The sequence below is a fragment of the Furipterus horrens genome, unplaced genomic scaffold, assembly GCF_987537825.1.
Source record: "Furipterus horrens unplaced genomic scaffold, mFurHor1.1.pri manual_scaffold_10, whole genome shotgun sequence".
Taxonomy (NCBI): Eukaryota; Metazoa; Chordata; class Mammalia; order Chiroptera; family Furipteridae; genus Furipterus; species Furipterus horrens.
Genome location: NW_028327180.1, coordinates 19,632,675 through 19,656,180, shown reverse-complemented (window position 1 = coordinate 19,656,180; position 23,506 = coordinate 19,632,675). Strand labels below are relative to the sequence as shown.

The following is a 23,506-nucleotide window of genomic DNA, read 5'->3' as shown; positions in this document are numbered from 1 at the left end:
TACTTGTTTAAAATTTTATTTAGCTCACAGGTACTATTTTTCAGAAGAAAAAAAAAAAAAGAGGAAGGCCTCTTTAGAATCAGAAGTAACACTTTTCAAAGAAGAAGAAAGCACCATGATGCAGGGCGACAGACTAGAAAACAGGGGCTGAGAGAGTAATTGATACAAATCAAAACTTCACATGTGGTTAAGGGCTGGAGGACGATGACTCAGGACTATCAACGGCTTCTTTCAAATTCTTCAAAACTCAGTGTTTTATTTACTTTATTAGTTTGATTTTCATTGAAAAACGTAATTTACTGTACTTTGTGTTATGTACCCTCACTCAAGTCATTCTGGTCCTTAAATACCCAGGCAGACAGACAGACCCAGTTCACAGAAAAACACACCCTTTTCTAGGCATTTTGTATCCTGTGAAGTTTGATGGGGACACACAACACTGTTTTCTAGGAATAGCAATACTGGGGCCGAGCGACCCAAATACTTGGCCTTTTTGATCACAAGAGCAGTCCCACAGACAGCAGACTGCTGGGTGGGACAGCCACGCCCTCTACGGACATGCACAAGTCTGCTAGCAGAGAGAGGATGACACCTGCCTCTGAAAGCTTCTGTTCATCTGTGCATTTCCTAATGAACTAAACCACTGGCTAAAGATAATGCACATATTCATAATGGACTTAGATCATGATTGTCTCCAGGATAAAGAAAAACCAGAAACCATTTTTTTTTTCCAGTCTGGTAGCACTTCGTATAAAACAGCACTCTAGATAAAACTTGTACAGTTTCAGTAGCTTTAGTAAGCAAGTCCTCGCGCAATTTACATATACTTGTGTCAGAATGGACTTGGTTATAACTAGTGATATGAAGACCGCCCCAAGACCAAGACTGGCCTTTCATGAAGGCTCCTAGGACTTGATTGCAGCCCTTAAATTTAACCAAAACCCTTCCTGCTGAGTTTCATCCGTGGGCCACTCCAGGTAGGTCCTGGTGTTCATTATCTTCCGCAGCTTACAGAAGCGCTGGGGGATGGCCTTCTTCTCGATGGGCTCCAGCAGAATCAGAATGGCAGCATCATTGTTCTCATCAAAGAGACGAAAATGGGAGAAGTCCAGCTCGTACTTGCACCACTCACTCTTCACGAAGTTTTCAGAAAGCACAAAGATGGTTTTGTGGCTCTTTTCAATGGAGTCAATGATATTGTCAATGATCCATTTGCCAGGAACAAAGTCCCGCTTATGAAGACACAACTTGAAGGGAGGGTTGAAGTGCTCCAGCTCCTGGACCAGTAGGTTCTCCACCCAGTGGGAATCCTGCTCACTGTAAGACACAAAGGCGTCGTAGCAGACGTCCCTCTGGGGGGCTCTCCGGGGCTTCCTTTTGGCCTGGAGCCAGGCCCACATCATCTTCATGTACCACAGTCCATGGAAATGGTGGCACACAGCCCCAGTGAGCAGGATCAGAAGGAAAAGGACACAGCACACGGCCGACACCAGAGCCACCCTGTGGCACTCGGAAACTGAGAGGGGCGCGTCCTGAACTCGCTGGCCCCGCACGTGGGATGGAGAATCACACAGGTAATTTTCTGGCCAGTCAGTCAGGATCTGGGCCAGTGCTTGATGCTCCTGAATGAAAGACAGGAATTCACAGGAACAAATGAAATTGTTGCCACCAGCTTCCAAAGTCTTCAGTTTTTGAAAAGAATCCAGTTGTTCCTTGGAGAAAGTATTTATCGCATTTCTGCTGATTCTCATGACGAGTATCATGGGTAAGAAGGAGGCATCTGGAAGAGCCTTCAACTTATTTCCAGAAGTATAAAGTTCTTTGAGTTGTGGCATAGTCAAAGAAAATGAGTTGAGATTGTTATTGCTAATATCTAAAATTTCCAGTGTCTGAGGAATGCATTCAGTTACGCTGTCTATTCTTGTGCCAGACAAGTTCAAATATTTCATCTTTGCTGGCCACTGACAAGTTTTAGATATAGGATGGAAATTATTCTTACTGATGTCAAGGTTAGTCAGATTTTTCAGAGTAAGCAAAGTTTCTCCAGTTTCTTCTAATGATATCAAATGATTTTGCCTTAAAATTAAGGTTTGCAGGGAGGGCCAGGCACCCTCACAGGCTGAGTTTTTCAATAAGTTTTCAACCATTAAATTCTCAGTAAGATCCAAATATTCTAATGATTTTAAATGTTGCGAAAGTGAACAAGGAACTAGAAAAACCTTACTATTTTCTATTGTGATTCTTTTAACCTTTTCTGTAAATGCATACACACTACTCAGATCATGAAATAGGTAAAACTGTGGAATATGCAGCCTCCGTATTATCAATGTCTCTACGTTACTTAGACCTTTAACTGTGCGCAGAACAGCTGTGTCAAATGCACCAACTCCTTTAAGGGTACAGTTATCAAACTCCACGTCTAACTTTCCAGAAACATAATACAACAGTTTCACCACTTCATGAAAACTTTTATCAGTGATTTCCACATTTCTAAGTGTAAACTGTTTCATTAATGACTTGGTTTCCTTGATGGACACATCTGAAAAACGGAAAGCGTTCAAATGAGTATCTATCAGTTCCAAATGTTCCAAGGAACTTAAAAGGTCCTCAAAAATCTCCAGCAGGAAATCAGGCTGCTTCGTATGAAAAACCAGATGACTGACGTTCTTCAAACTTTTTGGCGCGTATCTCTGGAGACTGGAAGTGCTGATCTCAAGTTCCTCAAGAAAAGGGAGCCCAGCAAAATCCTTCTCCTGAATTTCCATGAAGTTGTAAGTATTTCCTACTTTCAGGATTTGCAAACTGGTGAGATGAGAAAAAAGGGACGTTTTCCCAAGTGTTTTATAAGGATTTCCCAGTAAGTTTAAAAATTTCAAGGAAGCGAGGGGCCTGAACCAGGAGGGTGATAGCGCAGATAGGTGATTGCTGGATAAGTCCAAATGCTCGAGATTCCCCAGGGAGAAAAAGGCATCTTCCTCTATTGTGTTAATTTTATTGAATTGCAGTCTCAGAGCCTTGAGGTTCACACACAGCCGCAGGTCGCTGTTGCTGACCCAGGCAATCTTGTTGTTGGACAGGTCAAGGCTTTTCACAGTGGCAGTGAGCCCTGCGGGAATGGAGTTTAAAGATCTGGAGTGGCCATCACAGACACCAGTGGGGTCACAAGTCAGAGAAGAAGCCTGGTCAGGGGCCCCTTCTTGGAACAGGCTGATGATGGCCCCCAAGATCCCCACAGTCCACAAAGCACACGGCATCATCCCGTGATTCAACCTACAAAGAAAAGAAGCTCAAGTGAGTGAGTGTCTTTGACAGAATATTGTAATTCCAGTTCTCGAGAAATGTTCTGTAAGGTGTTAACACACACACGCACACGCATGTGCACACACAAGACAGAGCCATCGGGAAATAACCAAGAGGCAAATGGAATGAATAAAAACAATTTTAATAATTAATTAATTAATGCAAAGATGAAAAATGAATTCCCTGACAGATTCAGCAGCACTCACAGAAATATACCGCAACCCTGCAATGACTTAAAAGCGCAGTGCCCTCTGGGAGTACAGAGCAGGACTCCATCAACACAGATTGAAAGAATGAGTAAATGACTGAATGGAAGAATGAACAAGCAAGCAGCTTTGAAAAAGGGTCCAACTTGACCAGACCACTTTACAATCACCTGTTCCTGCACTTCAAACCTTCTTATACTTAAGTAAGCCTCTTCCCTGCCTGAGGTTCCCTATGAGTTCGAGACCTCAGAGCCAAACCACAGCTCCTACTGAACAACTATTCGCTGAATGCAGCTCTAGGAATACATGCTCTTTGACCAAAAGAAGAAAGGTCCCATTCTTTGGCAACCCTGTCTGGCAGCTACTCCAAGCAGGCAGGAGGGATGCTGGGAACACCAGTCAGAACGAAGTGGTTTGCTGCGCTGAGGAACAATCAGACGATTGGGACTTTCTCTTCCCACAGAGAATTAAGACAGAAAGCAGCGCTTGCATCTGGGTGGGCACTTGGGATGAATGTAGGGGAAACAAAGCTGCCTGCCCACTTTCCACCCGTGAAGCCGACACTTGCTCTCTGCTCACCTTCTGGGTCCTGTGTCCTCCTTAAGCTCTATTCAGCTCTCTCATTCCTTGCATCTATGCTCATTTGTCTGTGTTTGATCACTGAATTAACTGTACAAAAAATTTTTTTAACTCCAAGAACAAAACTTTGTATGGGTAAAATCAATTTCCCACCTTCCCAGGTTCCCAAAGGTCTAGGCTATATAACTTATGGGCACAGAGGATTAAAACACGAATAACGTTGATACAAACTTGATTTGGGAATGTAATTGCTGTTGCAGCCAGATTTTTTTATAGCCGTACCAGTGTCTCTGTTTTGCATCCCCTCCTACCTTTTTTAGGTAACTGGGGTCATACCATGCATATTTATTCTGGATTTTCATTTCTCATCTAAAAATAGAGCTTGATAACTATGTCAGTATATAAATGCATTTCTGATTTTTTTTCCAACGAATCACAACATTTTAAAGGATAAATAAACGATAATTTCATGATCGTCACTAGGCAATTCTGTCATTGTGCGAACATCACAGAGTGCACCTCGCAATCCTAGATGGTACAGCCTACTACACACCCTGGCTACATGGTACAGCCTGTTGCTCCTAGGCTACCAGTCTGTATAGCACGTCACTGTACAAAACAACACAAGATGAAATCATGCACCAGAGAAAATGGTGCAAGCCAGAGAGGAGGTAAACCTGAACTGTATGGGGCTGCTGCTGGCAGCAAACTTTTAAAATATAAATAGAAATCATCCACTCCAAAATAACAATAAAAAGTATAGTATAGTAAATACCAATACATAAACCAGGAACTTAGTCGTTTATGATTATCAAGTACTATGCATTATACATAATTCTACGTGCTATGTTTTTACGTGACTGGCAGCACAGTAGGTTGGTTTACACTGGCATCTCCACAAACACGTGGGTAATGTGTTGCACTGTGACATTACAACAGTTACGACATCACTAGGTGATAGGAATTTTTCAGCTCCCTTATTACTTTATGGGACCTCCATCGTATGTGGTCCATCATTGACTAAAATGTTATACGGCACAGGACTGTTATCGTTATTACAATTATTAAGTTATAGGGGCTCTGGAAGTGGAAGATAGATGTGTTTAAAATATCCTCTTCCACTCTGTGGTTTGCCTTTTCTCTTTCTTAGTGGAATCTTTTGATAAACATATGTTCTTAAATGTTCTATTCTGATTTTTAGTAGTGATTTTTGTGGTCTGTTTTAAAAACTTTCTTTTTCTTTCTTTAAAGATTTTATTTATTTATTTTTAGAGAGAGGGGAAGGGAGGGAGGAAGAGAGGGAGAGAAACATCAAGGTGTAGTTGCCTCTCGCGTGCCCCCAACTGGGGACCTGGCCCACAACCCAGGCATGTGCCCTGACTGGGAATTGAATCGGCAATGCTTTGGGTCGCAGGCCGGTGCTCAATCCACTGAGCCACACCAGCCTGGGCTAAAAATCTTTCTTACATTATCACAAAGATATTCATTGTTTTCTAAACTCTTTATTGCTTTGCCTTTCACTTTAAGGCCTATCATCTACCTGGAATTCATATTTGAGGAAAAAGACAGGATTAATTTATTTTTCCAATTGAGCCAGCACCATTTTTAAAAAGATCATTCCGGGAAAACAATCAACAATATCACCTCTGCCAACAGCCACATGTCCTTATAGGAGTGGGTCTGTTTCAGTCCTCTCTATTCTGATCCCATGCCTATTTGTCCTTGTACTGGTAACACACTATATTAAATATATCTTACTGTATAGGAGAGTAAGTCTTTCCTCCTTATCTTCTTCAAGTGAGTCCTGGTTAGTCTGGGCCCTTTGCATATTCTTCTAAATTGCAGAATCAGTTTATCAGTTTCAAAAGCAAAACCTACTTATTTCAATTGACAATGCCATGAATCTGTAGATCAATTTAGGAACTGTTGACATCATTACAATATTAAAGCTCCAAGTCCTCAAACATGATATATCTTTCCACTTATTTAAGACTTCCTTAATTTATCACAATAATATTTTATGGTTTTCTGCATAGAGGTCTTGGACATATTTTGTGAGATATATTCCTAAGCATTTGATACTGTTGAGATTTGAAAATAGTATTATGTATTTAAATGTGACATATACATCTATATGTATCAATTTCGTTAAATTTTATATATTTACCTTGCATTGAGAAACCTTGCTGAAATAACTTAGTAATTTCATAGTTTGTAGATTTTAAAAAAAATTTCTATGTATACAATCATATCACCCAGATGTAATGGTTCTATTTCTTTTTTCCAATCTTTGTATTTTTATTTCATTTTCTTGATTACTGAATGTTGCATTTATCAATTTCTTTTTTCCTTCCTGAATCTATTGAGATAATAACATGAATTTCCTCCTTTACCCTGTTAGTAAACACTGATGATTACATTAATCAGTTTTAATGTTAACACAATTTTATATTTTTATAATAAACTCCAATTAGTCTGTATACATTATCCTTTTTATGTACTGCTGGATTTTACTTACTAATAGTTTGTTTAGAATTTCTGCACCTATATTCAGAAGTTAATTTGCCCTATAAATCTTCTTTCCTTTGGTAGAATTCACAAATGCCACATTGTGAGCCTGCAGTTTTTGTTGTTATTGTTCTTTTCTTGTGAAACACATTAAATTTACCTATAAACAGCTATGCAATCATTCAAACTTTCTTTTTCTTGGCTAGTTTTTGTAAACTGTGTTTTTTCAAAAATTTATCGGGTTTTTAAAATTTTTTCAAAGTTACTGACACTGTTACTTATAATATCCTCTTATCACTTTAATGTCTGCAGGACCTATAGTAAATTGCCCTATATTATTCCTTAGATGAGTTATTTGTGCTTGCTATTTTGAATTATGTTGCAAGAGGTTTCCCACTTTACTTTCATTTTCAAAAAACAAAAACAAAAAACAACTTCTCACTTAATAGATCCTCTGTTTTTTCATTTCATTAATTTCTTTTTTATTTATTTTTATTTTTATAGAGAGCATTTTTCTCCTGCAACATCTCACTTAAACTTTTTTTTACAAGGTTACTTTATTGTATTTTTATTTTATTTTATTTATCTGTTTTTAGAGAGAGGGGAAAGGAGAAAGAAAGGGAGAGAAACATCACTGTGTGGTTGCCTCTCACCCGCCCCCAACAGGGGACCTGGCATGCAAACTAGTCATATGCCCTGACTGGGAATCAAACCAGCGACTCTTTGGTTCGCAGGCCGACGCTCAATCCACTTAGCCACAGCAGCCAGGGCTTCATTAATTTCTATTCTCATATTACTGTTTCTTTCCTTCTGCTTTTTCTAGATTTTACTCTTCTTATTCTAGTTTCTTGGGGTACATATTTGCTCATTAATTTTCAGCCATACTTTATTTCTAATATACCCATTTAAGGTAACAAATTTTCATCTATGCGCTAGTTTAGCTATATCCTCCAGGTCTCTTTTCTGTTCTTTCCATATTTTAATCTTTTTCAGGTTTTGGTCTAGGTATTTTCTTCTGAGATGCTTTATAGTTTATTGTTCCTTCTTCAACTGTGTTTAACTACTGTTAAATCCGTCCACCGCTTTTAACTTTTTTAGTTATTGCAATTATCACCTTTATCATTTGTATTTGGTCCTTTTTCACAACTGCTATGTTATTTTTTATAGTTTCTGATTCTCTGCCAAAATTTTCAATCTTGTCTTGTAACACCTTGAACACAGTAAGCATAGTCGGAAAGGCTGCAACACATTTGACAGCCATGAAGGACCGGAAATTATAGATTAAGGTCTGGGACAGTCATGGATGAGACAGGTAAAGCTGACCTAGAGAAAACAAATCCTGACGGAATTGCAGCACAGCTTTGATTTATCTGGATGGTTCAGACAGTCTTACTCTCTGAAAATGGATTAATATGGTTTCTGGAATGCTAGTGCTCATGGGTACCTGCAGAAGCAAAGGAAATTTTCCTCTAGAAGAAGATAACATTATCCTGGGCCTCAAATGTCTCTCTACAATTTTTCAAATAGAATGTTCAGTACAGAATAAAAAACAACCAGGTAATAAAGGGAGAAAGATAGTAAGTATGAGGAGAGTAGAAACAGGAGGTGATGGAAACTAACCCATAAAGACTATTGACGTAGTATTGTAGCTACCTCTAAAACCAACAGGATTAAGATGAGATGGTCATTACTGTTTGGTACTATATTTATTACATTGTCATTCTGGTTAATCAGTTATTGGGGAAAAAGCCCTCTGAGTATAACTGTACTGAGCAACCAAAATTATTTGATTTGTTTCCACTTTGTAATGCATAGCACAGATCTCAAGAAATATATACTAGTTTTTGGCTAAGATTTAAGGTCAAATACATCTCTCTTTTGCTAGACTTTTCTCTTTAAAATTAAATTTGTAAGAACATAGATTTTCAGATATTTCATACAAGTACTATATGGTACCTATAGCAAGTTTTCAACAATAATTATGGATGATACTAAAACGATAGTAAACAACTTGGCACTTCAGATCAGAATGAGTTCCCCTCTACAGTACAGCACTGGGACGGGAATTCCTCAATGGAAGACGCTGAGGAAGGGAACTGCATGGAATTGTATCTATTATAAGTGAGGGATGGGGTCTGCTTGAAGAATTCAGAAAGCAGACAGTGTAGCAAAGAATAATTTATCCAAGACTCAGGAAAGGATGGAAGTCTGAGAAGTAAGCCTGGTCTTGGAGGTGAATTATGCTGCAGACATCTGCTGATCCAGAACAGGAAGGAAGTTGGAACAATGTGTCCCACAGTGAAACCACAACCAGATAGCCACGTTAGGGCAAGGGCTGTAATGTCTGGGGGAAGCCGGAGTGGAGAAGAAACTCATGGCCCAGGGCATAGCGGGGAACTGAAAGTGGTATGTGCAGAAAAAAGGCTACATCTTGTGTGAACAGGGACCTAAAAACCGTCTGCACTCTGACTCAAGAGTCTCAACCTGGCTGGAAGCCAGCCTGCTAGAAATCTCCCGTAGGAAATCAGAACCCCATGCCTGCCATATATGCAGGTGTGGATCCACACATTAAGAGATATAATAACTAAAAATGTTTCAGAATTGAAGAAAAATCTCAGATTACAAATGTATATTGAATCCCAAGCACAAAAAAAGAAAGAGAATAGAAATTTCTCACCTGGACTGTAAATGATAAAAGAATACCTTCAAAGGGCTAAGAAAACATACCTGTGAATCTATTCCAGCGATTTTCAACCTTTTTCATTTCATAGCACACACAAACTAATCACTAACATTCTGTAGCACACTGAAAAAATTTTTTTGCTAATCTGACCAAAAAAAATTAGGTATAATTTTGATTCATTCGCATTGGACAGCTGTTGTTGTCTCTCTCTTTTTTTTTTTTTTTTTTGACAATCTAAGGGAAAGAGGTCAATGACCCTGACTAAGTAGTCATGTATTGCACGTCTTAAAAATTCTTGTGCACGGCCCTGGCTGCTGTGGCTCAGTGGACTGAGTGTTGGATTGTGAGCCAAGTGTCGCTGGTCCGATTCCCAGTCAGGGCACATGACTAGGTTGCACGTCAGGTCCCCAGTTGGGGTCACAAGTGAGAGGCAACCACACAGTGATGTTTCTCTCCCTCTCTTTCTCCTTTCCCCTCTCTCTAAAAACAAACAAACAAATTAATTAATTAATTTTTAAAAAATTCCTGTCCACACCAGTTGAAAATTGCTGATCTAAATGTCTACACCCATTAAAATAATCATTCAAGAGCAAAGGTAAGATACATATTTTCAGACATTCAAAAATTAAAAGCGAATTTTTATCCAGAGACTCTCATTGAAAGAAATGCCCCTAAACACATGTTCTTTAGCAATATGAAAAATTAACTTGGTAAGAAGAGGCCGCAAGAAGAAAACTTGAATTTTTAAAAAATGTACTCAGAAACTCAGATGTGGCTTTTCAGTATAAGGAAAAAGTAATTAAATTTTAAGTGATATTGTAGAAAAAAAATTTTTTTTTACAAATAAGCTTACTATTTGGAAGGAGTAATTTATATTTCTGAAAAGATCTTTATGAGGAGATCCTACCCAAGATGCCATATACAATAAATCATGCTCAATCATGCTAATCAAAACAAGATATTTAACCAGCCAAGACAAATTCTTTAAAAGAATGCAAAAATTAACCGACAGTTTAGAAACGTCTAAAACATGCTGTCAACTTTTGACATTATAACAAGTTTAAAGGTGCAAATGTTCTGTGCTTAAAACCGGAAGAAACTTAAAATATTAGTAAATATGTCATTTTCAAATAGTCACCGTGTTTGCCATTTCCCTTTTAGTGGCCTCAACTTTCCAGTCAGGGCACCCTACCTACCAGCTGCTTTCTGATAAAGATCTGAGTTAGTACGGTGCAGAAAAGACCTTCTGCAAGATTTGTATTATCTCTAATTTGAATCATGTCAGATTTGAATGCTCGCTCGCTCTCGCTCTCTCTTTCTCTTTCTCTCTCCCCCAGGAAAAACACTATCCTGGCTTGCACCCAAGTTCCAAACACAAGTTCTTATTTGCAGAAGTTGAAGATGTTAAAAGGAGAACGTCTAAACATTCTTATCGTAAAAACACATCTCTGTTTAATGCTCTCTGATATGTTCTAATCATAACTGATCAGAAATAATCATATCTGACATAACTCAGACATTCCAAGGATTGAAGGAACGGGGACGCGGGACCGGGGGGTGGGGTGAGGGGTGGGTCCCGAACTCGAAGACCACCCTGAAGCAGAGGCCAGGCTCAGGTTAAGGAGCAAGAATCCTGAGCCTTTCCTCCTTCTGAGCCCCCGTGACCAAAATCCAACCTTACGAAGTTTGGTCCTAGCGGTAACCAGTGAGCGCAGACACACACCCCAGCAGGACGCACAGGTGCAACCTCGAAAGCTTTTACCTGGTTGGCGTCACCCACTCGCCTGGAGTGAAGGGGGACGCGACCGCCCGCTGCCTGGAGCCAGAGGGAGCTCCCCTCAGCGACCCCCAGGTACCTCCACGACTGGAAGGGAGCTCGGCCAGAATCTCTCCCGTGCCCGGTCCCTTTCCGGGCGGCCTCTGCTTCTCCCGAGGGCCTCCCTTCGCCCGCCCTTCGCGAGTTCGCTGGCCCGCGCGGGACCGAGCAAACTGGGGCCGAGGAACGTCGAGGACCTCGGGGGCCAGGTGCGCTCCCCACCCGCCCCTTCCTGGACATGAGCCACCCGGCTGGGGTCCCGGGTGCGGCCGAGTGAGAAGCAGGGGACCCGCTCCCCTGGGCCTGTTTGGGGGCCGCGTCTCCCCTCCGCCCCTGCCCAGCGCCGCGAGAACCTCCCGACATACCTGGGAGACGCGGAGCCGCCTCCAGGGGCCTCCCGGCCCGGCCCGCCGGACCCAGGAAGAGACTGCGGAGAAAGCGCGCGCGGTGGGGCGTCCCCTGCTCCGGGGGCCACGGAACCGCTCGTCCCGCCCTGCGCGGAGGCGTGCCAACCTTGGCACCGGCGCCCGGAGGCTGTGCCCGGGGCCCGCCGCGCCCTTCCTTCCCCCCAGGCTCCGTCGGGTTGACCGTGACCGCAGTCCGCACCAGCCACAGGCGGGCCCGGGTCCACGCACGTGGGTCCTGTCCCGACCTCCAACCGGTGCGGAGCCGGGTCAGAGGAGGGCGCCGGGCGCTGGCTGGGGGTTGCGGAGAAGGAAAAACAACCGAGATGCTAGAAGCCCCTCGTGGGATTCCCCGAAGCACAGGGGCAGATTTCGCAACCCCAGAGAAGGCTGATTACCCAACCAGTCTTTATTTGAAACTTCGGTCATCCAAGCCTCCCATTACCCTGAAACACACCCCGCTTAAACGCCACTTCTCCATTCTTTTCCTCCCTTGGAAGCTGGAATTCAGGCTCCTGAATCCTATTTCTCCTTCTTTCCCAACTTTTCAACACTTATGTGGTCTCCAGGGCCCACTGTCACCTGCAAGTCTGTGCTCTGGAGATCAATACAGCGAGACTTTGCCTGAGGAGCAGGTAAGGACAGTCCCAGGTTTGGTTTTTTGTTTTTACTTTTTTTTTTTCCCTCCAGTCCTCTGGCAGTCCCTGGAGCTGCACTATGTCCAGCACCCGCATCCCATCCATAGTCTCCCCATAAGGAGACGAGGGGAGCCGCCGGCAGCCGAGATTTTGAACCTGGGCCCTGCTCTCCTTCCCGTGCTCCATTCCATCGCTGTTTCTCAAGGTAGTTGCAAGAACAGCCCTAGATTGGCTGTCTTGGCTGCCACAGAAACTTTGTCTCAGGCAGTGAGGAGTGCTCTTATAAGGGAAACAAACCAGTACCGTAAAACAAACAAACAAACAAAAAAAAATTAAACTGCCTTGATATGAATAAAGTACATTTGATTTTCATCATTACGTTTGATTTTCACAAATAGGGATCAGAGGCTGAGGAAGCATTCTGGCTCCTCTTTTACACACGGGGAACTAGATGTGAAACCAGAATGTTACCCCAAATCCAGGTTCTTCCTCTTTCCCTATTCCACATCCCTCTAATTCTCATTAAAGGTTCAAACCTCAGGCAAACAATCAATAGGCATGAATGTGAACTTGAGAGGGAGGAGTGATTTTCCACACAGTTTACTGATTAGGTGGATATTTCTCTCTATCCTTGACCCTCCAGGCTTTCAGCTGCCTGAAAAGACTGTGTTCTTATTAATTCAAAACCTCCACCTCTCTTCCTCATATGTACTTAAGAAAACTTCCTTCCAGCTCTCCCCCCTGAAACTAAAAACCTCTGTTCTTTCTCTCTCTCTATTTTCTCTAGTTGAACTGTATAGATTGACTTCAGTGTTATTGTAATTGTCACTGCTTTGTAATCCCAAAGTCAATTAGAATATTCTGGCAAAGTCAGGTTGAAATAATTTATCTACCTACAGGTGTCATCCAAATACAGTGAAGGTTATTCTACACTCTCAGCAAAATTATAAGCACATTCTCATGTTCTACTCGGGGACAGTCCTTCTTCAGTTCTTGATGTTTTCCAAGCACTTTCACATATATTTTTAAACACGTGAAATAGTTTTGACATAATAACATCTTCAGTTCATATGAAGAGCAGTGTTTTCTCACTTATAAACATTTTGGAAACTTGAAAGATCAACCAAACCTCTCAGAGCCAAATTGACTGCTTCATATATGGCCAAAAGTTACAAAACTTCCAATTATAAACAATTCTGGGAATGTAATGGAAAGCATGGAGACATAGTGAACAACGCTATATTGGATATTTGAAATCTGCTAAGGAAGTAGATCTTAAAAGTTCTCATCTAAAAAAAATTGTAACTATGTGAGGTGATAGATGTTAAATTATTGGGCTATTTCATAATATATACATATGTTAAACCATTATGTTATATAGCCTAAGTTAATATAGTGCTATATGTCAATTAAATCTTAATAAAACTGAGATGGCCCTACTCTAAGATATTTCTTGATGGCAAGAAAATTTTCTTAATTCAGGAAATCCAAACTATGTGAGTTTGAACCATAATGTCATAAAACCTTCTGATATTGTATTCGGATGGTTTGATCCCCTCTGGAAAACTCATTTACAACTTGCCATCTTCCCAATATCATTCCATGGCACTTGAGAGCAATTCACCACCCAATTTCCACAAAGTCCAGTTGAGGACTACACTCTAAATTCATCATACTATAATGATGTCAGAAATGAAGATGTTCTGGCAGAATGATGATCTCAATATTTATTCTGGGAGAGAGAGAGAGAGAGAGAGAGAGAGAAAGAGATTAACCAAAGCCTCTCAGAGTAAAATGGACTGTTTCATGTGTCAGCCCAAGTGATTTATCTTCTACATCAGTTTCAGGCATCTTGGGGATTTGAAGCATCAGTCAATCTTAATTCAGAAGAGAAATCCATAAAGTCTATTTTTAAAAAATGTATAGAATTTGTAAATACTTCAGGAATCTAAAATTTGGGAAAGTGGGAAAAGAAAAAAGAGACTTTTCCTCAAGTGCTTTGCTGGACTGTCTCAGAAGCAAAGGGCCAAACCATGAGGATGGTGTATGAGGTAAGTTCCGAATTCACAAGACTGTTATGGACAAGGCGATATTTTCCATCTGTTGCAAGAATTCTACTAGAAAATAGAAAGGGAACTTCCACATTTACACACACCTGCTGAATGTGGCTAGATGTAAATTTCACAAGGCCATGGGCTTTGTTCTCCATTTTGCAGGAATGTATCTCCGTTCTCTGAAACACTGTTGGCACCAACCAATGAATGCTTGCTGAGGGGTGAATTGACACATCTTTTTGGAATGTCAGTGAGGTCTGTGGGAACAAAGTATAAACATCTGACACGGCCATTGCAGACACACAGTGGGGCAGCAAGGGGGAGAAGTCTGACCAGTGGCCCCTTACCCTGACTTCCTGCCCTTGCCACACAATAGCTGACCTCAGTTAAACATGGGAATGAAGAAATAATTGTGCATGATTTCCAATCACGTAGTCAGACAAAACCATGAATGAACAAGTGGTATCATTTTAATATCCATAAGGATTGTGTGGCCTCATCAGGCAGAAGGAATAATGAAAAGAAGGCAGAATTTTATCAAGTTCAACATTCTTTGGAGCTCCTAGGAAAGTATATTGAAATATCTGAAGACTCAAATAACTGCTAAATCCAATTGTGCTGCATGGCAATGTGAATAGGGGTTGCCAACTTCTGTGTGGGTGGAAAAACTGAGGTCATAATATGACTCAAACCCAGGGACATGAGCTATGTGACCAGTGCCTTCTTTAGGTTCAGTTCCTGTTATAAAGTGTAACTAAGGTTCAGTGTGTACCATCTGGGGTCACAGAGAAGAATACTGCCACCTTCCTGACCTGTATTATTGGTCAACTAAGAAGGAGTTACCCTAATTTGTATGACGATGTAATAATGGTTTCCTATGTGTGAGTATCTTTTAAAGGCTGGAGGTGATGTCTTTTGGCAATTGTATGGACAAAAGTTTCTCGAACACTTAAAATTTAGTGTCTGTATTAATATTTTGTGTTAAGGAATCTGTGAATATTTGGTTTTTAAAGACCTGTCACATTTAAAAGAATTTTGCCTACTAGAGTCAAGGTCAGGTTTGTAATTTTGATTTAAAATGTATACTTTATACTTAGGATTTTAAATTGAAAGTTTCCTCTGTTTGTAGAAACATGTATTGAAATATTTGTTACATATTGAAACATTTAAGACAGCTTGAAGTTCACCATATTTATATGTGCATTAGTTATAAAAAGTTATGTAAGAACCCAGGAAAGTTTTGTTACATCAAATAACTGAGACACTTTAAGAGGATATCAAATACATTACATTTATAAGTGTAGCTTAAACTGTTTTAAAGTTTCATTAGCTATGTTTGTAAATAGGATCAAACATAAGCCAAAGTCCCCTTGAAAATGATGTTTAAATTTGATAGATTTATAAATAGCTGGTGGACCCTAAAAGCTTAAAAAAGACAAGGTTTTTAACTTTGCAAATTTTAGCAGTTTAGATATTAAGTTATAAAGCCAAAGCAAATCCTGCAGACATTTTTGAGAACATTAAAAAAAAAGCCAACATTGACAAAATAAAATCTGGGTTACCTAAGAAAGAAATTTCCAACTCCTCCCTTCCTCTCCATGTTAACTGCTGCTCTTCCTCTTCGGCTGCCCCTCAACCCCCTTCCTCCAGCCTCAGTCAGTCACAGCATGTCTCCTAGTCTGCTCCCGTGTGTCCTGCCAGCGGCCCCCACTTCCTTCAGCTAGGGCTCCCTTGAGCTTTCAGTCACTGGTAGAGACCCGACTGTGCATACACTGTTGACCAGGCAACAGTCCCGGCCCACTTTGATCACTAAGAGATGATTTGTGCTAAATCGCAGTTGCTATATCACGGGATGAATTCTCTTGTTCCATGTTGCTCCACAAAGGGCATCATCACCAGAGCCCGGAACCCCGCTGCCTGATCCAGTGTGAGAATCACTGACTGCTGCTTTCCTAATCTGCTGTAGAAAACCAGTTGCTCTGAGGCTCTGGGCTCACATCACGGCATTCGACCTCAGACCCTCCTATGTTTGTCACCATCCACTGACCTTCCTAGTCCCTTCCCCATATACTTAGTTTTCCTTTCCAACTCTTCTTTTCAAATGTATCCATCCCTACCCCGTTTCCCTAGGTCCTAGGCCACTCTTCCCTACTTTTTTCTTAAGGAATCTTGTTAATAACCATATATATGCCAATCAATACCTTTCACACTTAAGTCTCCTGCCCAGACATTTATTTTGAGCTCCACACCTACGTTGGCAACTTCCTACTTGAGACACATTTCCACTTGGGTGTCTCAGAGCATGTCCACGCAACACGTCCAAATCTTAGGTCATGGTTTTTCTTGCCAGTGCTGGTCCTCCGCTGGTGTTCTTTATTTCAACACGTGGCTCCACCACCCGCCCTCTGCTACAGCACTTAGTCCTGCTCATGCCACCTCTAACCCACCCAAGTCTTTTTGTTCTTACTACCATCATCCTAGTTCAGGCTCCCTTCACCTCTTGCCCAGACTACAAAAACAGTCTCCTGATTGATCTCATCTACTTTGCCTTCTGTGCAACTCCTTCTTCTTACTGCATCTAGAGCAGCCCCATCTAAGAAAAAAAGACAAAGGAAACCGCAAATGCAAGCTACTTGCATCATTTTAAATATCGTAGGAGCCACACTTAAAAAGGTTAGCAAGAAACAGGTCAAATGGATTTTAATTACATTTTATTGAACCCAAAATGTTATGATTTCAATATGTAATCAATACTTTAAAAATGAGAGTGTATATTTTTTCTTATTATTTGAAATCTAGTGTGTATTTCAGCCTTATAGCACATCTCAACTAAAACCAGCAGCACTGCAAGTGTTCAGTAGCCATTGATAGCTAGTAGCTGCCGTTATTGGACAGTGGGGATATGAATGAACTTTTTATAATGCACATCAGATCATCTGACCTCACCCCAAGTTTAAAATTCTTTTGTGGTTTCCACATTGTTCTTAGGATTAGGATCTAATTATTTAACAGTGTACAAGGCCCTGCAGGGTCAGTGGTGTGTGGCCGCTTGAACTTCTGGCCTCTCCTCTTTGCAACCTCACCATCTATGTGCCAGCCACATTAGACTTTCAGACACAGAGTTTCCACCCACCACAGGTCCTTTGCACATGCTGTTCCCCCTGTTGTCCATACCATCCTCTACAACCGTTCCCTCCATCATCACCAGGACCTTCTCCACCAACATCGCAGCCGGTATTATCACCACCACGAACCCCCACTTCACCATCACCTCTGTCAATACTCTCTCACCACCCCCATCACCACTACCTCCACCACTATCATCCCCTACTGTGGACACTCTCACTTCTCCTTCAAGTCTCTACTTACCTTCACTCCCCTTACTCTTTAGCCTATATATGCATTCTCTGCCTTCATAGCATTGAGTTCAGGTTGTAACTACAATCATCCCACTTGTTTGATTAATGCATGTCTCTCTCACTAGGCCATGAAGAGGATTGGTTGGTTTAGCTCACCATTGTATCCTCAGTGCTACCCAGTAATTTGTACATAGTAGATTTCAATATAAACTTTTGAATAAATAAATGAATAAATCAAGGTATGAGGAAAGAAAGAACTATAAAATGTGGCACATAATAGAGCTTGAAGGAGGAAGTCAAGGAACACTGTCAGGTTCAGCAAAGTGGGGAATGAGGTGTGGCAGGTGATATCTGTTGAGACAGTACTTTGTGCTAAGGTCTCTGTCTGTTGTTTTATGTATGTTTGTTTAATCCTGTAACAAGTGTTTGAGTCAGGTTTTATTTGAGTTTTAAATTCAAAGAGGCTCAGAAAGGTTCAGGAACTTGCCAGGTGACATACTTGGCATTAGAACTTCAATTTGTCTAATTTCAAAGCCTATGCACCATGCATTCCACTAGATCCTCACAGATAACTTCCCAAGCTTCATAGTCTTGCTAGATCTGTATTCAATGAGAATGAGGCTGAACACTCAAATAACAGAAAAGCTGAGTTGTTTAATGGTATGTACATGTATCTATGCATATGTGTACCCATTTTGTTGCTAGGTTTTTTTTAACACAAATATTGCCCAAAATGAATTGCACAATTCATAGGAGAATCTTAAGCAAAAACAACCTTGCCTGAAATCATGTCATTTCCTATAAGTATAAGAAGGAAGTAAAATGGTGATTGAATCAAAGCTGGAGGACAGGATACTCTCAAATACAGTTACTTTCCCTTCTTGTTTCCGTGAGGTTTTGCATATCCTGTGCCTAACAGAACACTTGGCATACAGGAGGAGCTCAATAATTGTAAGTTATTATTACCATTATCATTTTCATTCTTGGCTCACTGTAGCTTTTTATTTATTTCTTACAGACACACTAAAATATAGGTTCTTAAACATATACTATGCTGGCTCTACAGGCCACACTGAATCCCTGCCACAACTCAGCTCTGGATTGACACAGGGCAGCCATCAAGTGTGACCCGTGTACCACAGATTCAGAACTGAGATGACTGATTTCCAGGGCTCAGCACGACCCAGCAGTGCCCATCCGCCACATCATGATGGGAGCTGCAGAGCATGATTCATAAGAACAAGTGCTTTGCAGTCAGAGCGACGTGGTTCAAATCTTGCCTCTTCCACATGCTAGCTTTATGTCTGAGCAGATCATGAGACTTGGTTTTGACATCTCTTACATGGGGATGATAAGTCTTATCCAGAGTATAGCCCACAACCTGGTAACTGCTCGGTGTTTGCTATTATTTTTAAGAAAAACCTTATAATTGAAACTAGGGGACCTTAGTTCCATCTCTAGTTCGCTGTGGGACAAGCCAAGCTAATCAAATTGTCGATGGATGAGGGTGCAAATAATGAGAACATTGGTCCTGGGGAAAAGGAATATCACACAATCACTTGTTCTGTTCACAGTTGCCCTCTATTTCCTGATTCAAGCAGCCATGACCCCCTAAGCTCCAGAATCTGTTAAGATTAACAATGACATCCTCAGTAACTAGGGAACAGCAGAAATATCACCTTGGTAGCTAGGGAACAGCAGGAATATCACCTTGCCAACCATGAGTGTGCTATGGGTATGACGGGGTCTAGCCTTACCTTAACTGTTCATTTTTTCAGATGTCCAAACTGGCTTTTAGAGAGTTAGGATGCTATAACTTGTTCATTATGAGAAGTGATATCTTAAAAAGTGATTCAAAAGCATTTCTGACAACACGAAGCTAAATAGACAGGCAGTGTGTTACAGTGGTTACGAAGAGAGATTCTGGGCCCTCTTGCTAACTGGATGATCCTGACCAAGTTATCCTCATTGTAAAATGAACTTCACAGAGTAGCTGTGAAAATCAAGCAAGGTACCATGTGCAGTGCGCAAAGAATGCCTGGCATTTGTGAGTGCTAGGTATGAGTTAGCTTGTAAGTAGAGTCAACTGAAGAAATGTATTTACTTTAGAAAACCAAGTGGAGAAAGAGAGCTGCTTGTCCATGCGTGGGCCAAACCATAGGCACGTGAATAATAATAGTAGGTTGACAAAAATGTGTAAGAATGGGGTGAATGAGAATAGAAAGGGGAATTGCAGATCAGTGGACAGAGGAACTTTTAGACACATAAATTGCAGAGCTTCTTAGATTTTTACCCCAACTTTTTCCTAAAAAGCATTTGTTTCTCATCCTAAACCAGAAAAATGACCAGATTACAATCGGCACTTATACGATCAGCTCCCAAACCTGTCTTGTCTCTGGGCCACTGACAGTGCAACACCCAGTGGGTAAAGAGATGCAAACGGAATACAAAACCGCCAACCCTTCCCGTCGTTTTACTCTGGGAGAGGCAGACATCATGAAGAAAGAATTATTCCTTGAGGGACCTGGAAAGAACTAACTGGCCAAACATTCTCTATGGAAATTGTGCCACAGAAAATGTTCAACTGGATTAATAAACCCCTTCGATAAGACAAAAGTATAGTAAGTCCTCACTTAATGTCTTCGATAGATTCTTTAAAACTGCAACTTTAAGCAAAATGACATGTAACAAAAGCAATTTTACCACAGGCTGATTTAAGTTCCTATGGCATATTTCTGGTCACAAAAACATCCTCAAACTTCTAAAAAAAGACCCAAAACACTTCTATTATAAACCATTGAAATAAATATGAGCTAGACATACATTTTAAAAAGATGAATAAAAACAAGTAGAGAGCCCTGGCTGGATACTCAGTTGGTCAGAGCATCGTCCCGCTATGCCAAGGTTGTGGGTTCGATCCTGGTCAAGGCACATACAAGAATCAACCAATGAATGCATCAATAAGTGGAACAACAAATTGATGTTTCTCTCTCTTTCTCTTCCTTCTTGTCTCTCTAAAAGTAATAAATAAAGTTTTAAAAAGACAAGAGAATTATTTTCTAACCACTTATTCCAGTTCGGGGTTGCAGGTGGCTGGAGGCCCTCCTGGCAGCCCGGGGCACAAGGCAGAAACCGTTCACGATCTACTGCAGGGCACATCACACACACCCAGACCCAGACCCACATGGGGACAACGCAGACAGGCAATTCACCCCACGTGCACATCTTTGGGGTGTGGGGAAAAAACTGAATCCCTAGAGAATCCATGCAGACGTAGAGAGAACATATGCTCTGCACAGAATGGTCCCAGCTGGGAATCCACGTTTTTTCCTCATCAACATCCTAATAGAACAACGTTGAACAAAACAACGTTGTCTGAGCACCTGCTGTACCCCAAGGAATGTAAATATCATTGGGCTTCCCCTATTGGTATGAGTATTGTTTCTTTCTTACCAACCCGATGAGCTCAGTTTCTCTCAGAAAACGAGTGTTGATGGTATTGCTGCAGGTGCAGTTTCGGAGCAGAGGGGATTGCCTCATGCAGGTTCAGAGGCAGTGAAGGAAAAGGGTTTGGAAGAAGGGGGTCCCCTCTGAAGTAGGGAATAGAGTCCAGGTAAGTGGGAGTGGGGAGGAACCCTCTTAATGAAAATTTTATCTTTGGAAGCGTTTCTGCCTCTTTGTCAGGGGAGGGCCCCAGGCCTAATCTGCAGGCCCAACAACAACTTATTCAGAACTCTCCTGGAGGCCAGAGAGGCATGGTACTTGGCCTTGGGAAGGAAAGGAACCTTGCTGTCTATTGCAAGAATGAGGGACACAATTCTACTGCAAACAAGAATGAGGGACAATTCTACTACATTTCCCCTAGCTTTCACAGAAACACAAGAGCGCTTCTGTTTCTCAGCCTCAGGAACTTGCGTAACTGGGCAACACCAGCTATGCCAGGAACTGCTCAGGACGACACTGTCACACCCCGGGCCCTCCAGGGAGTGACCACATTAAGATTCCACTTTCACATGTGGTTTCAAGGAAATTCCAATGTTAAGAAACGAAAGTGACCTGTGGTATTGAAACTGCCCCGTGTCATCTGTCCAGAAGGCCAGTCAGCAAGGAGGGCGCTGACGAAGGAGGATGGGAAAAGAACAGTAACTGTCAAGCACCTACTAGGTACGAGGCTCAAGTTTTCAGTCAACAAATGTTTAATCAGCAGTTCCTTTGTCAGGCACGGTGCTAGTTGCCGGGGTGAAGAGCGCAAAAGTCATGGTCTCTGTCCTCAGGAAGCTCGCAGTCTTTTAAGGAAGAGATAAACTGAGCAAATAATTCCAAGAGGGACAATTATAAACAACATGACTCAGAAGTCTCTTAGCATCCTTATGGAAAACAATTATGACCCCATTTTGCAGATTGGCAACCTGAGGCTCAGAGAAATTAGAGAAGCTTGTAAGAAACATAGTCAGAATTTGAACTCCAGGCATCAAAATCCTTAGCCCATGCTCTTCTTCCTTTCTTTTTTTTTAATGTATTTATTTTATTTTTATGTTCAATATTATTTTGTATTAGTCTGGATAGCAGACGGGTTAGGCGATCATATACCTTACAAAGTGTTCCCTCCCCCCCAGTATTTCCAGTAGCCACGTGGCACCACACAGAGTTACCACAATATTGCTGACTGTATTCCCTGTGGGGTACTTTACATCCCCATGACTGTTCTGTAACTGCCAATCTGTACTTCTCCATCCCTTCACCATGTTCTTCTGGTCAGCTGGATTTCGTATCAACTATTTGCATGTTACCAGGGTGACAGCTTGAATAACAAATTTACTCTTTTCAAATTTATTCTTTGCCAAGAGTTCCATACTTTCAGACGGCGAAGAGCTGCATGAACACATTTTTCCCAAGTGAAATAGACTGAAAAGCCACAGGAAATCATGCCCACCCCACCCCCACCACTTGGTAGGGTGGTCTTGACTGTGTCATTCAATGTTTCTGGGCCTCAGTTTCTTGGGAATGTTACTTTTTTAAGGGGCTGTTAAGATTAAATTAGATGGTAGCGGTAAAAGGTAGTTTGCGAACTAAAACGACTCTATCCTTATGCTGACTGTTATTACTACTTTTCAGCATTGTAAGGCGACTCATGGCGGTTGGCTCAGCCTAGATTTAGTATCACATCAAAGAGCACAGTGGTCATGTTTCCACTTTAGGGTGGTGACCAACTACCCTGGTTTTCCAGGACTATCCTGGTGTCAGCTCTGAAAATCTTGTGGTCAAGGCAACGCCTCCATCCTGAGCCACTGGGGTGTCTGAGGACCCAATATCACCCCCTTCTACTGGATTCTGCAATGAACTACAAGGTACTGGTGTGGCAAAAACATGGGTTTTAGCATCACGTAGACTCAAGTTCAAGTGCTTGTATGTACTATGTCACTTCTAAGCTGTGTGATCTTAGCGAAGTTACTCATTATTTCAAAACATAGGTAATATTTGTGCCATATGACTTACTCTGAGGTTCTCACCTCAACACACACCCACTCCCCTCTCATTCACTGTGTTCCATGTTATGGGCCTCTGTTCTCCTCCTCAAACATGCGAAGCTCACTCCGCCACTTGGCACTTCCTTTTCCTTCTGTCTGGAAGGCCTGGATATTCCCAGAGGAGCTCTTCCTTGTCATTTAGGTCTCTGCTTACCTGTTACCTTCTCATGAGGTCTTCCCTGGCTATTCAGGAGCACCACCCCCAATACTCCCAGGTGCTCCTTGTTTTATTCCTATTTTATTTCCTTCCTAAAGCTAAATACAATCCAAAACTATCTTATTTATTGATGACTGGAGTAGGCAGCCTTCTATCCTGGCCCCCCCCCCCCACCAATCCCCACTTTCTCATATTCTAGGGATCTGCCACACAAAATATGGCAAAGTGATGCAATGTCACCCCTGAGACTATATTCTAAGAAACTGACTTCATC

General features: G+C 41.6%; 1 protein-coding gene across 1 annotated transcript; it reads right to left on the bottom strand.

Annotated features, from left to right (window-relative positions):
• Positions 1 to 247: 247 nt before the first annotated feature.
• Positions 248 to 11,771, bottom strand: TLR2 (toll like receptor 2). Its single transcript, XM_090288828.1, has 2 exons — positions 11,458 to 11,771; positions 248 to 3,270 (listed from the first exon to the last, which is right to left on the bottom strand). The coding sequence occupies exon 2, from the start codon at positions 3,255 to 3,257 to the stop codon at positions 906 to 908; it is 2,352 nt and encodes a 783-aa protein (XP_090144954.1). The 5' UTR covers positions 3,258 to 3,270; positions 11,458 to 11,771; the 3' UTR covers positions 248 to 905.
• Positions 11,772 to 23,506: the final 11,735 nt, after the last annotated feature.